Below are 16,620 nucleotides of genomic sequence, written 5' to 3' on the forward strand. Positions count from 1 at the left end.
AGAGAGAGAGAGAGAGAGAGAGAGAGAGCACGAGCAGGAGAGGGGAAGAGAGAGAGGGGGACACAGAATCTGAAGCCGGATCCAGGCTCTGCGCTGTCAGTCAGCTTGAATTCACGAACGGAACCCTGAGATCATGACCTGAGCTAAAGTCGGACGCTTAACCGACTGAGCCCCCCAGGTGTCCCTACAGCACATTTGAGTAAGTTAGTGCAAAGGCTCAGTGGCCAACTGGTGGGGCACCAGCTCGTAATGGGTCCCCAACTAGGTCCTCACTGGGCCTCTCCTCTCTGCGGCCAGAACCAGATGATGGCAGTATTGTCCTCTTCACAGAAGCAGCACTATTTGCTTGTTGGTGACAGATGGGACTAGAGTAGGGTCTTTTTTGGTGCCTGAAGCTGCCTGGGGGCTAGCATGTTGTAGGGTTCCCTTCTGTGCAGCCCTCATGACCTTCCCCTCCAGCCCAGCCACCTCCTCCTCCCAGTAGGAACACCGCCTCCAGGTGGCATGGAGCGCACCAGGGGGACTCCGTTGGGACCGTGGGCCCTGACTGAGGGCCTGTGCAGCCAGTGCTCCAACTCCGTGAAGTAATCCTGAAGCCATCACGCCCACACAGACAGCCTCTGTTGTATTTTTATACACTTGCAATGAAACGACCTGGAAATGAAATTAAGAGAACAACTTCATTCACAGTAGCATCAAAAAGAATAAAATACTTAGTCATAACTTAACCAAAGAAGTGTTAAGACTTGTAAACTGAAGAAACTAACAATAGAACCCCCCTATGACCCAGCAATAGCACTGCTAGGAATTTACCCAAGGGATACAGAAATGCTGAGGCATAGGAGCACATGGACCCCAATGTTCACAGCAGCACTCTCCGCAATAGCTAAAACATGGAAAGAGCCTAAGTGTCCATCAACAGACGAATGGATCAAGAAGATGTGGTTTATCTATACCATGGAATACTACATGGCAATGAGAAACAATGAAATCTGGCCATGTGTAGCAACATGGATGGACCTTGAGGGTGTTATGCTGAGCGAAATAAGTCAGGCAGAGAAGGACAGATACCATATGTTTGCACGTATAGGAGGATTAGGAGGAACTTGACGGAGGAACAAGGGGGAGAAGAAGGGCGGAAATGGTGGGGGAAAGGGAGAGAGGCAAACCATGAGAGACTCTTGAATGCTGACAAAAACTGAGGACTGATGGATGTGAGGGGGAGGGAGGGATGGGCATGGAGGAGGGCACTTTGGGGATGAGCACTGGGTGTTATGTGGAAACTAATTTGACAATAAACTATTTGTAAAAAAAAAAAAAAAAAAAAAAAAGACTTGTAAACTGAAAACTGAAAAAAAATTATTAAAGTAAAAATTTAAAGACCTAAATATGTAGAAAGATATTTCATGTTCAAGTATTAGAAGATTTAATTTAACTTAATTTTGTTAAGATGAAATTGATCTATAAATCAATATCCCAATCAATATCCCAAGTGCCTTATTTGCAGAAATTTACAAGCCGCTCTTAAAATTCATAAGGAATTAAAAGAGGCCCCAAATAGCCAAAACAATCTTGGAAAAGAACATAGGAGGAGGACTCGCCCTAGCTCCCCATATGCAAAAGAATGAAGTTGGACCCCTAGCTCACAGCTTATATAAAAAATCAATTCAAAATAGAGCATAGACCTAATGTATGAGTTAAAATCTTAGAAGAAAGCATAGGAGTGAATCTTCATAACCTTGAATTTGGCAAAGTACTCTTAGATACAACCCCAGAAGCCTAAGCAACAAAAGCGGGAAAAAAAATTCTAGTTCATCAAAATTTAAAACTTGGTGCTTCAAGGAAATACCCTCAAGAAAGCGCAAAGTGCAAAAAGGTACACGGAATGGGAGAAATATTTATAAATCATGTATCCGAGAAGGGCATACCTAGAATATATAAAGAACTGTTACAGCTCAATAATAAAAAGACAAACAGCACTGTTTAAAAATGGGGAAAAGATGGGGAACCTGGGTGGCTCAGTTGGTTAAGCGTCCAACTCCTCATTTTGGCTCAGGTCATGATCTCACAGCTTGTGAGATTCAGCCCCCTGCTTGGGATTTTGTCTCTTCCTCTCTCTCTCTGCCCCTCTCCTGCTAGCGAGCTCTCTCTCTCTCTCTCAAAATAAATAAACTTTAAAAAAATAAAAATAAATAAACATAAAAATGGGAAAAGGATCTGGGTGTACATTTCATCAAGGAAGATATACAAATGGCCAATAGAAGTGCAAAAATATACACACTGTCATATTAGTCCTCAGGGAAATGCAAATCAAAATCACAATAAGCTACCACTTCACAGCCACTAGGATGTCTAAAATCAAAAAGTCAGAAAATAACAAGTGTTGGAAAGATATGGAGAAATTAGAAGCCTCATGCATTGTGGCCACTATGGAAAACAGTCCGGCATTTCCTCGAAGGATTCAATATTGTCACCATTGAACTCAGGAATTCCACTCCAAGTTTTAAACCCAAAAGAGTTCAAAGCATGTGTTCAAACAAACACTTGTACACAAATGTTCATAGTAGCATTATTTATAACAGCCAAAGTGTGGAAACAACCCAAATGTTTACCAATAGATAAATAGATAAACAAAATGTGGTATACCCACCTGGTGGAATATTAGTGATAAAAATGAATGTGGATGAACCTCTAAAACATGTTAAGTGAAAGAAGCCAGCTATAAACATCTCCATATTCTAGAATTTCATTTATATGAAATGCCCAGAATAAGGAAATCTATATAGAGACTAAGTACATTTGTGGTTGCCAGGGGCCAGGAGGGAGGGATGATTTGTTTTTGAGGTGATGAAAATATTTATTTGCTTTTTTAAAAATGCTTACTTGTTTATCTTGAGAGAGGGAGAGTGCGTGCAAGTGGGGGAGGGCCAGAGAGAGAGGGAGAGAGAGAGAATTCCAAGAAGCCTCCATGGGAAGCCGGATCCCACTATCATGAGATCATGACCTCAGCTGAAATCAAGAATCGGCCACTTAACCAAGTGAGCCACCCAGGTACCTCGTATTGAAAATATTTTTTAATGTTTCTTTTTGAGAGGGAGAGAGAGAGAGAAGGAGAGAGAGAGGGAGAGAGAAAGAGAGAGAGAGAGAGAGAGAGCACACGCAGGGGAGGGGCAGAGAGAGGAGACAGAGAATCTGAAGCAGGCTCCAGGCTCTGAGCTGTCAGCACAGAGCGCGACACAGGACTCCAGTGCTCAAACCACGAGATCAGGACCTGGGCCAAAGTTGGATCCTTAACCAACTGAGCCACCCAGGTGCCCCTGAAAATATTTTAAAACTGACTGTGGTGATGGTTGCACAAGTTTGTGACTAGACTAAAAAGCATTGGATTCTACACTTCAAATGAGCGAATTGCATGGTATGTGAATTATATATCAATAAAGCTGTTTTTAATTCAGTAAGGCAATGATAAGGGATTACAGTTTTTAAAAAAGAACAAAGGATTTCAAGAGGCAATTTCCAGAAGAGGAAATGCAAATGGTCCATGCACACGAAATGGTATTGACCTCATTAGTAGTCAGGAAAATGTAAAATAAAACAATGATCACGTTTTTATTTAAGTACATCAGACTGGCAAGAATTTGGAAAGAATATAACATGATGCTTGAAAAAAGGTGAAGAAATGGTCTTTTTACACATTGCTAAGTAGAATTTAAATTGGTAAATGTTTTTGCAAAGTCCATATCCATTACATTTAAAATGCTCATACTCTTTGATTTCGTCTTCCCCTTTGAAAGACTCCATGTCATAGAAAAAATGGATGTGTGACCAAGAATCATTATTGCAGCATTGTCATGGCAAAAGGAAAATGAGTTGGTAGTGACTTCTAAGATTCTTTATTAATTGCAAACAGCAAATGTCAGGGTGATGGTCCAAGTTGATACAATTTTTGTAACATCAAACAGCAAAAGAATTTTTATGTGCATATGTATTTGCATGGAACTACACATGGAAGAATATATCCCAAGCTGTTAATATCTTGGGGAAGGGGCGGGGGGGGGGAGGGGTCAGACAATGATGGACATACCTTTTGTGTACATCCTTGCTTTGTTTTGTTAGTTTTAATGAAAAGGTATTACTTTTGCTTTTTGACGATGGAAAGAAAAATTAAAAGAAGAGGAGGTGGGTGGAGGAAGTAGGAAAGGAAGGAGCTGTTTTCGCGGCTGTTTCTGTGTGCGCTTCTTTTACAGATAGTGCGGCAGTCCCGGGCGTCGCGTCTACGCGCGGGATTACAGTAACTTGGTTGTCAGTGATGAGTCAGAGTGCGTGGTGCTGATGCTGCTGCCATTTCATCACCTCTGCGAGCGCAGCATCCATTCCTTCGCTCTTCCTGCGCCTGGGCCTACCTCGCCTCGGCTCCCAGGCCAGCGATGTGCTCGTGGCCGATCTAGATCCGGACCAAGCGACGCTCTCCGAGGCCTCGGCTGGGCGCCCCTCTCGCCGCCCACGGCCGGCCCGGGCCAAGGAGACCTGCTGATCTCTGGCCATGGAGGCCATCTGGCTATACCAGTTCCGGCTCATTGTCATCGGGGATTCCACGGTGGGCAAGTCCTGTCTGATTCGCCGCTTCACCGAGGGCCGCTTTGCCCAGGTTTCGGACCCCACTGTGGGGGTGGATTTTTTCTCCCGTCTGGTGGAGATCGAGCCAGGAAAACGCATCAAGCTCCAGATCTGGGATACCGCGGGTCAAGAGAGGTTCAGGTGGGAGCTCAGCCGGGGCCGCGAGCAGCGGGAGGGTCTTCGGGGCTTGCACAACCCCTGGGGAAAGAGGACTTCCTGGTCCTGGTCGCGGCCCCTTAGGGACGATACCCAGCCCCCGGGGGTTTCTGCTCAAGCCCACCTTCAGCTACCTGGGAGTTCAGTGCAGGGAAAGAAGCGCCCTGGCCGGGAAGGCCGGTCACTGATGCGTATTGCTTGCACCACAATTCCACCCCACCGATGTGCCCCTCGGTGCCTAACACACTAGCTGGAATCGGTCACTGTAATTTATCCGTCTCAGTCCTTACGCTCCATACTCTCAAAAACGTTCCCAGGTCAACCTAACATAACTGACGGGTATAGATAGGTGGTTTATAGAGACAGCTACCTATAGACCTAGATACAGATCAAGAGACACACACACACACATAATTACATGAAATAGATACTGATTATTGATCCCTTCTTGCCACCAGCACACATTCAGTGATCATCCGCTGCATGCCAGCGCTGAGCTTGTTTCTGGGGAAACAGCCCAAGGAAACACACAGGAGGATGCCTCGTAAACAAAACAGACACAGGCCCTTCCTTGTTGCAACTTCTGTGCTGGCACAGAGGGAGGAAATACATAATCAGCAATTATACAAAAGAGTGTCCTGTTCATATTTGTATGCTCACTCCCTACTATAACGCTTTGCATATAATGAGTAATCAATGAACAGGTGTAATTTTCTCTTACAACCCTTTGTTTTTCCTTTGTAGTATGTACCATGTGTAATTACGTGTGTGAACACAGACAAGGCTCTCTGCAGAAGATGAGGCCATGATGAGTAGAACTAGCCCAGCAGAGACAGGAAAAGCCCAGGGAGCGAGAGCATCCTGTATAAAGACAAGGGAGAGAGAGCAGTGCTGTGCAGAAAACTCTGACACAACAATTGGAGCTAAAGTCACAGAAAGCAGCAGGAACGGGACCAAAAGGACTCAATAGTGTTTGTTCATTTTGAAATATGTTTAGGATTATTTCTTCATTTATCTATTGAATGCTAACTGAGCACAGAAAATACTGGCTAGGTAGTTCAGGAAGAGGAGAGAGAAGAGTTCTCCACAAACTTAAGTTGTCCCTCCCCCTCCCCCAGTTCCACGAACAACACGGTGCCAAATGTCCCCGTACAGGTTCACATGGAGTCTGTGATTTCATTTCTCATATTATAAATGAAGAAAGGTGTCTTTTATATGTTTACTGCAATCTCTGTATGAACAGCCTTTTCCTATCCACTGCTTATATCATTTATCGGGTGATAAATTGATTTGTAAGAGTTCCTTAGAGATTATTAATCCTTTTCTGTCATGTACGTTGTAAAATATTTTCCCAGTTTGTCATTTGTCTTGTCACTTTAAGAAAAACTTTTTGATGTACAGAAGGTTTTAATTTTTATGTAGCCTCGTGTTGTGTTTGGAAAGGGCTTTCTTACTTTCTAAATACTCACAGACCATCAATATAAATAATGTCTTTTAGCATTCTGACAGGGATCTACAGCTTGCTCACTGATTTCCTAAACCAAGTTGTTCACAAATGAAAACCTTTGTTCATGTTGAATTTTCTGATTACAACTGCCATTCTCCATGAAGGGAATCAGAAATACTTTCTGTCTCCAAGGCGGATTTGCTTGGTTGAACTCATTCGCGACATTTGTCCTTATCATCCTCTAGCTTGGACTTTAATTCCCTGGACGATGTTTGTTCTCTTATCACTGGGCCACTTGTCCTAAGCTTTAAGCTCTTGAGTCACTTATTGTTTATCTTTTTTTTTTTTTTTAATCCAAGAAGACAGAAAACCTAAGAATAGACATAGATCAAAAAGCACAGTGACTGTAAAGGCAGAAATAGTTCGACACCCTCTAATAAGCAAAGTACCATAACATGTGTCAAGTTAAGGAGTTAAAATATAGTCAGTTTCCTCTGTTTAAGAAGCACAGCACATGTATAATAGGTTTTAGAAATATTCTAATTACATTGCTTTACATAAATTATGTCACTTTAAGGGTTAATTTTGGCTCTTTAGGCAGTTTTTCACAGTGGTAGCTCCTGAGTCAGCCTCTGTGAAGTGTGTCAGGACCTTTGCAGACCATTCTTCTTTTTCCCATTCCCACATGGCCTAGCAAATAAAAAAAACAAAATGCGTTTCTCCTCAGAGAAGAGATGGAGGACCGCTCTTAGAGTAAAATAATAGTAATAATAATAGATACACATAGCAATGAGAAGTGGGAAAAATGGAGCCTATTGCAATATATGTCTGTCGACTATCGAAAGTTCATTTTGAGTCTTTTCAAGTCCTGTTTCAACTACTACAATTTGTAATGAGCTCTCCAGGTCATAGAACACTTTAGCATTCATTATTTCATTTTGCTTCATTTGCTACCTGGGGCTTAGGTATCCCATTTTGCCAGGGTGGGAGAGTGAGCTGTGGTTCTACCTGAATTGAGGGAAAATGACTGTAAGGCCATAAGCATTCATTTTTAGAAGATGCCATCTCAAAGTTTTGCCCAACTGAAAATTCGTGTATTGTTATTACAGAATGACATCTGCATTCCATTGTTTAAGGAAAAAGGAAAATCATTTTTAACTAAAGGACTGTGTCCATAACCAGACACGCTAGAATGCACGATCTGAGTTCATTGAAGGACAGGAGTTTGGACATGGCCTTTATTCTTTACTCTTTTCTTGTGTTTTAGATCCATCACTCGCGCCTACTACAGGAACTCAGTAGGTGGCCTTCTCTTATTTGACATTACCAACCGCAGGTCCTTCCAGAATGTCCATGAGTGGTTAGAAGAGACCAAAGTACACGTTCAGCCCTACCAAATTGTATTTGTTCTGGTGGGTCACAAGTGTGACCTGGATACACAGAGGCAAGTGACTCGCCACGAGGCAGAGAAACTGGCTGCTGCGTACGGCATGAAGTACATTGAAACATCAGCCCGAGATGCCATTAACGTGGAGAAAGCCTTCACAGACCTGACAAGAGACATCTATGAGCTGGTTAAAAGGGGGGATATTACAATCCAGGAGGGATGGGAAGGGGTGAAGAGTGGATTTGTACCAAACGTGGTTCACTCTTCGGAAGAGGTTGTCAAGTCAGAGAGGAGATGTCTGTGCTAGTCAGCCCTTTTACTTCCCAAACATGCTCTCCCACCCGAACTTAAAAGCGATCAAAATGAAGAGAATCTTGCGTGACTAAAGAGAATTCAACCTCCATTTTACATACAAGTGAGCCTCCTTCTCAAGGGGTCTTGGACAGGCCGCGGAGGGCGGGCGGGCAGATGTGGGAGCCTGGGTCCTGGGACTGAAGGACTCATTCCGGGCACTGTTTATGGCCCAGTGTGAGTGGTGGCTGCTCCACGTGCTCTCTGTGGACCACATGTCAAGGGGCTGAGGTTTGGGGAGCTGGGCCCCAGAAAAATACACCCACAGACAGGACAGCTATTTCCTGGTGTTTCAGCTCATTCATAGGTCACAAACATAAATCTGTAAAGGGGGGAAAAGTATCACATTGGAAACAATAAGCAAAACTAAAAAAGACTACGAGACCAACTGAATCAGTCAGAGTATCCTACACTGAGTGTGTGTGCGGGGTTTGGTGAAAAGGTACCAATTAGCTTCCAAACAGCTCGTCTGTAAAATGAGGGGCACGGACCAGCTATTTACTAAGACCTTTCGAGGCCTGTTCTAGTAAAAAGACTGTGTATATGAAAAGGGAAGCCATTATACATAATTTTTTAAATCACATTCCAGAAAATGCACACCCTTGTGATGGAATAACCAAGTGTGTGGAAGAAACTGTGCCATGCAGATTACCATATAAGTAGAAGAAAGGGACCCTGCGACCCATGCCACACACACACCCACCCAACCACACACACACACACACACACACACACACACACACGCCCCTACCGTGCCTGGGGTTTCCCTGCAGGGGCAGCTGCGGCCTAACTCGACCTAACTGAAAACGCACAAGCTGCCTGTCCCTTCGGGTTGGAGGCGGCAGTTCAGGGACTGCTTCGCAAAGAGCCCTGAGGCAACATTTGCTCAGCAAGAGGCGCCGCCCTCGCCCTCACAAACACTTCCACCGGTCACTTGAGTTAACAGCAGGCCTCTAAGGTTTTCTTCCCCATTTTACAGAAGAGTAAGCTAAGACGCAGGAGCCTCTCTTGGCCAAGGTGAAGGCCTCCTGACTCCTAGTTCTTGTCCCGCCGCACCATCTTGTCCCTGCTGTCAGATGAATGAACTGTTATTAATCTGTTTACTTTGGAAGAGAGATGACTGTAAATAAATGTTCTCTACGTGCTAGGGTGTTTCCTTATTGCTTACGACTCAGCTATAATCCTGAGGGAACCTGGGGAGGAAACGAAGGTAAAGCCGATTCAGGTATTACTACTGACCATGGGCTTTAAACGAGTGAGTAATTGCACAACTAAAAACACATGAAAACTGTGTGGGCTACGAGTGTTCTTCTCACTGAGACACAGTGGACGTGTTGGCAAAAGGAACCAAACGCAGCAATGGGGAGTGGGATGGAGGGAAACACTCACCTCACAACGACCTTGGCCACCTGTTTGCCATATTCTACACTGGGTCCTTGTCTACCCTCGAGAGTCAGCTCCTAATTCTCAGGTGAACAGATGTCTAACTGCATCGGAAAACTGAAATGGTTGGCTTAAGGTTCCATTACCTTCTTGAAGAGAGGTCGTGCTTCAAATTATTTTTCAGATCGTAGCCAGCTGAGCTAGGCAAAAGCCATACTTTTCACAGTAAGAAAACAATTCTGAACAGTCAGGTTTCTCATATCCATTGTGACAGGAAAGCCTGACAATGGTAAATCGCTTTGAGACGGAATCCTGAACTTCACTATGAATGTGACTGGATCTGAAACTTCGGGAATGTGCTTCAGCCACAAAGAAGCAGCCACATAGCGAGAATTATGGAAACAAACCACCTTGGACTGCCGTGCGGCATCAACTACACCTGAACCATTCGTTTCACATGACGTGGCCTGGCTGCAGTGGTTAAGTTGCCGGCTTTGAGGTTTTAGAAGGCAAATAAAAGATGGTGCACAGGATTAACACAAAGTGTCATCAACTATTATGTTTAATTATATTAAGAAGATTCTGAAAGCAAGATTATCCAGTGGGTACATGAGTTTTTTCAGTGGATTCTGTCAGTTCCAAAAAAGGATAGAAACAAAACTTCATGGTTTTCTTGTCTAAAAGACATTCTATGTATACTTTTTCCATTCCTTGCATTTTTAAGGGCAGGTTTAAAAATACTCAGCATAGGATCCAGCAAAGGTGGCTGAGCTTAATTGCTTAAACAAGTTCTAGAAACTTTAAAAATCATTTTAGTAGAAGCCAGTGCTGTTGTCACTGCAATAAGTGGCTTTTAGAAACTGAGTGTGAAAAAATCAGGTCTTAAAACAATACTAAGGATGAAGCTTTAGAAGCTATTTTACTACATAGGTAAAGAAAAGATCAACTAACTTGTAACAAAGACTGCAACTGCATGTTGGATTGGATTGTCCCATATTCCAGAATAAAATGTACTGTATCCTTTTTCTCACTTTGTTGTGCATTGTAATGAAATGTGGAAAAATGTTTTCTTTAGCTGTATGTGAATGAGAATTTGCTTGTATTTAGTAAAATGGTTGATTATGTGACTGTGAGATTCCAAGTGTGTGTTGTAGCTATTTCCAGAGTCTGTCACCGCAATAGTAACCATTGCAGGCTATCAGTTACATATGACACATCCTATGCAAAACAGTCTTCACCAGTATCTGAGAGCCAGAACAAGAATATGACTTTTGAAAATTATATAATCATCAAGTTGAAAGTCACAGAGACCTCACTACTGTCTGAGAATCCCATAACACCGCGTAGCTGTTTACAACTGTCGTCCCCAGAAATCTTTTCTGCAGCCTAAATTGCTGTTTGGAGTCCCAGTCTATGACATCCATTTTGTGTCAGGGTCACCTGGAGTGTGGGGCCCAGATTGGAACACAGTAGTTCAGAACACTGCCTGTGGTTGATGGTGCATATTTAGGGGAGGGGAAAAAAGGGAAAGATGTTTGCTTCTGAGTCTAGGCACAGGAAGGCTGAATTATGCGCAGCTTTACCATTTTTATAGTCATGAGCGAATGAGTGAGGAAGGAAGGAAGGTAGAAAGGAAAAACCAACAATGCCATGGCATTTAATATAGTTAATATTCCATTCTCCTCAAAACACTCCTTTTAACTCCAGGACCTGATCATCTTTTCTTTGGTTAATTCCTTTGGTGACCTTATTCAGTCCCATGGCTATAAATACCAAGTTATAAGCCAGAGTCCTGAATTTATATCTCCAGCTTGTCTCTTTCCCATGGGCTCCAGACCTTTATAAACAGCTGCCTACCCAGCATATCCATTTGAATGTTTATTACGCATCAGAGATTTAACATGGCCCAAACCAAGCTCCTAATCTTCCTCCCCAAATGTGTTCTTCCCATGACCTTTCCTTCCTCAGTAAATGGCAACCTTGCCCTTCTGTGTACTTTTGCCAAATACCTTGGAGTCATCCTTGACTCCTCTCTTTCATAGTCCACATTGGATCTCTCTGGTTATGTTGGCTTTACCTTAAAAGTAACCAGAATCAGGCCCATACTTGAGACGTTGAAACGCTCTTCAAATGCACCAAGCACATTCACACCTCAGGGCCTTTGTACTTGCTCTATGCTGTATGTGGAATTCTCTTTCCTGAGATAACTGCCTGGATTTCTCCCTCACCTCCATCAAATTTTGAAACAAACAGCCTTCAAAATCTGCAAGCAGCTTCCTGATTCTAGAGAAGATGTAGCTCTGGAAGTTGTCCCTGGCAGCTCAACATAGAGCGAAACTCCTTAGTCTTGCCTGGAGGACAGCAATAAAGGGCAAAGAAACTGCAGAGGAGAGAATGGAAAACCCGGAGAGTGTAGTTTCACAGGAAGGAGTGCGCGGTAGTGGTTTCAGAAAGATAGTGACTACAATATACCTGTAAGGTTCAAGAGAGCCGGAAGTCATGAGTGACCTTTGTCAGCACAGCGTTGGTGGAATGATTTCTGACTACACCATGCCCCTTCGGGAACTGTTCTCAGTTCTGTTAGAAGTCCAAGGCTTTCCTTTTCTTTTTTTTCCCAGTTCTTTTCCTTGCTCTCTATGCTCTCCTCTTACTAGACAATCTTCCCTTTGCTCACACTTCAGTTATTGTATCCCATATGAAATCAGCATCGATCAGAATGTGTTCCTTCTGCCCCGATCTTTCTCATCTCTATAAATAACACCACTATCCATCCCTTTGTTCAACATGGAAACTTAGCAGATATCCTTAGCTCCTCTTTCTCCCTACCTCCTGTATCAAATCCATCACCAAGCATCTCCATTGCTATCACCTTCATCCAGGCTACTATCAACTCTTTCCTGAACTACTTCGGTATCTACCTAGGTGGTCACCTTACTTTCTGTTCTTATTCCCAAGATACATTCTCAACATAAGAGCCAAAATGGTCTTTTCAAAACAGAAAAACAGATCAAGTCGTCCTGCTTACTACTCATCAGTGGTTTCTCATCACATTTAGAACAAAATCCAAATAAACCTTACATTTCTTAACATGGCTACAAGGCCTTGCCAGATCTGGCCTCTGTAAGTTCCACAAATGTAAGAATCTTATTCATCTTGTTCACCAGTGTTTCTGCAACCTGTAACATATACATACGCTTGAATAATCAATAAATATTTGAGTGAATCGTGGTTTTATTCTCCTACTGTAATCCAATGACCTTCACTATTACCTCACTTCAGTAAAATACACACATGGCCCTATCCTAAAGCATGACCAAATTTTTCTTTTATTTTGAGACACAAAGAGAGCACAAGAGCAAGCATGAGTGGAGGAGGGGCAGAGAGAAGGAGAGAGAATCCCAAGCAGGCTCCAGGCTGTCAGCACAGAGCAGGACGCAGGGCTCAATCTCACGACTGAGATCATGACCTGAGCCAAAATCAAGAATTGGACTCTTGACTGACTGAGCCACCCAGGCACCCCATGATGAAATTTTACATAGCCTCTGAAACCTGATTACAGGTTCTGGCTGTCTACTCTACCCATGAACCCTATTTTAAACTTCTCTAGTACCTTCAGGCAATCAACCACCGCCCATTGTGTCTATCAATGAACCCTTTGACTTTGTTTCCCTCCCTCTTTCTCCTGGCTCTTGTGGTGTCTCAGCTGCATTCAGGTCATCAGTTCCTAAAGAAAATGATTGTTAAAAGTCTGGTCTATTTCCTTCTAGACGTTTGTTTTATTTATTATTTATTTATTTATTTATCAAAACGTTAGTGGGTAAGAGTATGGATTTCGGAGTAAGACAAACATGGGTTCGAATTCTGATTCTACCAGTTAATATATGTGTGATTCAATTTCTTAGAGTCTCAGGGCACCACATACACTAAATTGGACAATGATAATATTTAACTCATAGAATTGTTGTGAGGGTGAAACGAGATAATCCACATAAAGTACTTAGCAGTGGGTAAATGTCACATAGTAAATATACTCAAAAAATGTTTGGGTGTTTTATGTTTGCACCTAAATGAAACTTTTTCATAAACTGTATTATGTAACACATACCGTGCTATTACCTTTTGCACACGTACAGTATATTTTTTCTAAATACATGAAAGCAGGAATTGTTGGTTTTCTGCTTATTATTGTATCTCCTATAGTCAATTAGTGCCTGATACATATTTGTTGAATGTGATCAGGAAAAATGGTCATTGACATATTGAAGATGACAGACACAGAAGAAATCTGGGTTTTTGATGATGCCATTGAGCTACAGACTTAACCTCCCTTAGAGCCACACTATCTTAAGATTCTTTATTACATGATATAATACATCCCTTTTTAGTTTATGCCGTTTTTTCAACTCGTAGCTGGAAGTCTCCTGATACAATAGCATTATACAGTAAGTTATTAAATTCTCATTGCTGCTTTAAAGTAATCTTGTGATGTATCCATATATTTGTGTATTTCACCAATTATGTCAAGTCAAAATCATAATAGTGTAATTTATGAATCAAAGAATATACACATTTAACATTTTGATATAATTAAGCAGATTGCTCTCTAGAAAGCTTTTACTGAATACCCATGAAGACTGTGTGATAATCTCTATAATGAGTATTATTGTCAATCTTTTAACTCTTTGCAAACTGAGAGGTGAATAATATACATTTTATAATTTGCATATATCTGGTTAATTGGTTTTCTGTCGCTTTCAACTGCATACAGTACTCATAATAAGGTGCTGGCTTTTTTCTTATTAATTAATAAGATTTCCTTATATAGGAAAATAAATTCTTTATACACCACATGTTATTCTATATTTTCATGTTTTTCTGACTTTTAACTTTATTTATGGTGTTTAGTAATATAGAAAGAAGTCTTTAGTATTTAATAAATAAGTATTAAATAATTTACTAATAAATAATATTTTGTTTATTAATCATTATTTTACACATTGTCTATGAGAAACTGGAAACAACTGTCTCAGAGTTGGGGAACTGGGTGGCTGGGGGACAAGGTGCAAAGAACACTTAATGTGTATCAGATAATATTTTATATTTTTTTATTTTTATACCATGTATATTTACACCATTCTTTATGGTGATAGTGTTAGTTTTAGATAACTTCTAAAATACTAGAAAACCAGGATTTCCTATAATCCATCTAGGGATCCTTCGGGAATTGACTTCTGTTTAGGATGTGGAGGTAGGGATACCAACTGTTCTTCCCAAATGTCTATTTTCCCCACACAATCCATAGAACATGTCATGCTTCTTCCAGTGACTGGAAATCCTACTCTTTTCAAATATTGTCATATATACGAATTTGTTTTTGGACTCTCATTTTATAGTTCACTAGTCTGTTTGTCTATTCCTGCCCTAATACTAGATTGTGTTTTTTATTACCTTTTTTCCCTTCAAAACTTTCTTTGATATTCTCCTGCAGTACATGGTGGTTACCAGAGGAGGGAGAGGAGGGGAAATAGGGGAGTGTGGTCAAAGGTTACAAAGTTGCAGTTATACAGAATGAATATGCTTTGGAGATCTACTGTACAGTATGGTGACTCTAGTTATTAATAGTATATTGCATACTGGAAATCTGCTAGGAGACTAGATTTCAGGCACTCACCACATTCGCACAATGGTAACTATGTGAAGAGATGGATATGTTAACGAGCTTGATTGTAGTAACCATTTCACTATAGACAGATAGGGATATATCACCATGTTGTACACCTTAAATGAATACAATTTTTATCAAACACATAAAATATAATAAATGTGTCACATTTTCCCTCATGCAGGGTTGGGATTTTGATTGCTTTAATTTACTGACACTAGTAGAATGTCTTTCCATTGATTTAATCCTCGTTTATGCCTCTCAGTAAATTCTTATAGTTCACTTACAGGTTTTAGCTATTGTCTGTTTATTCCTAGATATTTTATAATATTTACATATCATAAATACTTATATTTTATTTGAATGGGTTTTCTCTCATTACATATTTTAATCGGTAATTACTAGTGTGCAGGAAATCTGTGGATACATGCACGTTTACATCTATCCAGACACCATACTAAATGCTCTTATTACTTCAGTTTTTCAATTGACCTCTTGTTTTCTAGGTGGACACTGTAATCTAGAAATAGTAATTTTCTGGGGCACCTGGGTGGCTCAATCGGTTAAGCGTCTGACTTCGGCTCAGGTCATGATCTCACAGTTTGTGGGTTCGAGCCCCGTGTCAGGCTCTGTGCTGACAGCTCAGAGCCTGGGGCCTGCTTCGGATTCTGTCTGTCTCTTTCTCTGCCCTTCCCCTGCTCGTGCTCTGTCTCTCAAAAATAAACATTAAAAATATTTTTAAAAAAGAAATAATAACTTTCTCTCTTCCTTTCTAGTATTTATACTTCATTTCTTCTTGTCTTTTCACACTGACTAGAACCTGGATTAAAATGATGAATAACAACAGTGATGGTGGGCATCTGTCTTGTTCTTGTTATTATATGCTTCTAGCATTTTAACTTTAAATTACTTTGGTTAGGTTATAGAACTTTTCACATTATTATTTACTAAGAGCTTTTTACAAAGAATGTATATTGAGTTTTTCAAATGTCTTTCTTATACCCATTGAGATAATCAACGGGTTTTTTTCCTTAACCTATTAATGTAATAAATTGTATTAGTAAATCTGTTTATGTTTAACCATGTTTCTATACATTCTTTGAATAAACTGTACTTGTTCATGGTATATTTTTAAAAGTTTGAATTTACTAATATTTTATTAGGGTCTTTGCATCTATATTCATGTTTGAGATTGGTTCATAACAGTATTTCCAAACATTCCACAGAGATTAAGAGGAATCGGGGGGGGGGGATCTACAGTCAAATGAAATTTGGAAAATTGTGGATTAAACAAAGCAAAACAGTATTCTGTAGGACTACACTAGTATATATCGGGGCTTTCCAATGGGAGGAAATTTTATACAGCGTGTCCTCAACTGTTATGACAAAATAACTTAAGGACTAAGTGTTCACTGGAGATGTTGATCTGTGTTTTCTGCCAGCTTGTGGCACCATGGTTATTCTGGCCTCGTGGTTGAAAATATAGGTCTTCTTTTCCTATATCCTAGAGTACTTAAATAAGAGTGGTCTGCTGCTGGAAACTCTGATAGAATTCACCTGTAAAAGCTTTTGGATTCAGCATTTATTTACCTTTATTTCTTTTTCTTCCATTCCTTC

General features: G+C 41.0%; 1 protein-coding gene and 1 pseudogene across 1 annotated transcript; one reads left to right on the plus strand and one right to left on the minus strand.

Annotated features, from left to right (window-relative positions):
- Positions 1-204: 204 nt before the first annotated feature.
- LOC120224456 lies at positions 205-600 on the minus strand (annotated as a pseudogene).
- Positions 601-4,350: 3,750 nt separating this feature from the next.
- Positions 4,351-10,476, plus strand: RAB39B (RAB39B, member RAS oncogene family). The gene is made up of 2 exons (XM_039222668.1): positions 4,351-4,758; positions 7,488-10,476. The coding sequence occupies exons 1-2, from the start codon at positions 4,544-4,546 to the stop codon at positions 7,912-7,914; spliced, it is 642 nt and encodes a 213-aa protein (XP_039078599.1). The 5' UTR covers positions 4,351-4,543; the 3' UTR covers positions 7,915-10,476.
- Positions 10,477-16,620: the final 6,144 nt, after the last annotated feature.

Source organism: Hyaena hyaena, unplaced genomic scaffold, assembly GCF_003009895.1.
Source record: "Hyaena hyaena isolate Hyena2069 unplaced genomic scaffold, ASM300989v1 scaffold_1178, whole genome shotgun sequence".
Taxonomy (NCBI): domain Eukaryota; kingdom Metazoa; phylum Chordata; class Mammalia; order Carnivora; family Hyaenidae; genus Hyaena; species Hyaena hyaena.

Coding starts and splice junctions, on each gene's coding strand:
- RAB39B (XM_039222668.1), top strand. CDS start 4,544: ATGGAGGCCATCTGGCTATACCAGTTCCGGCTCATTGTCATCGGGGAT. Junction 4,759..7,487: donor GCGGGTCAAGAGAGGTTCAG/GTGGGAGCTCAG, acceptor CTTGTGTTTTAG/ATCCATCACTCGCGCCTACT.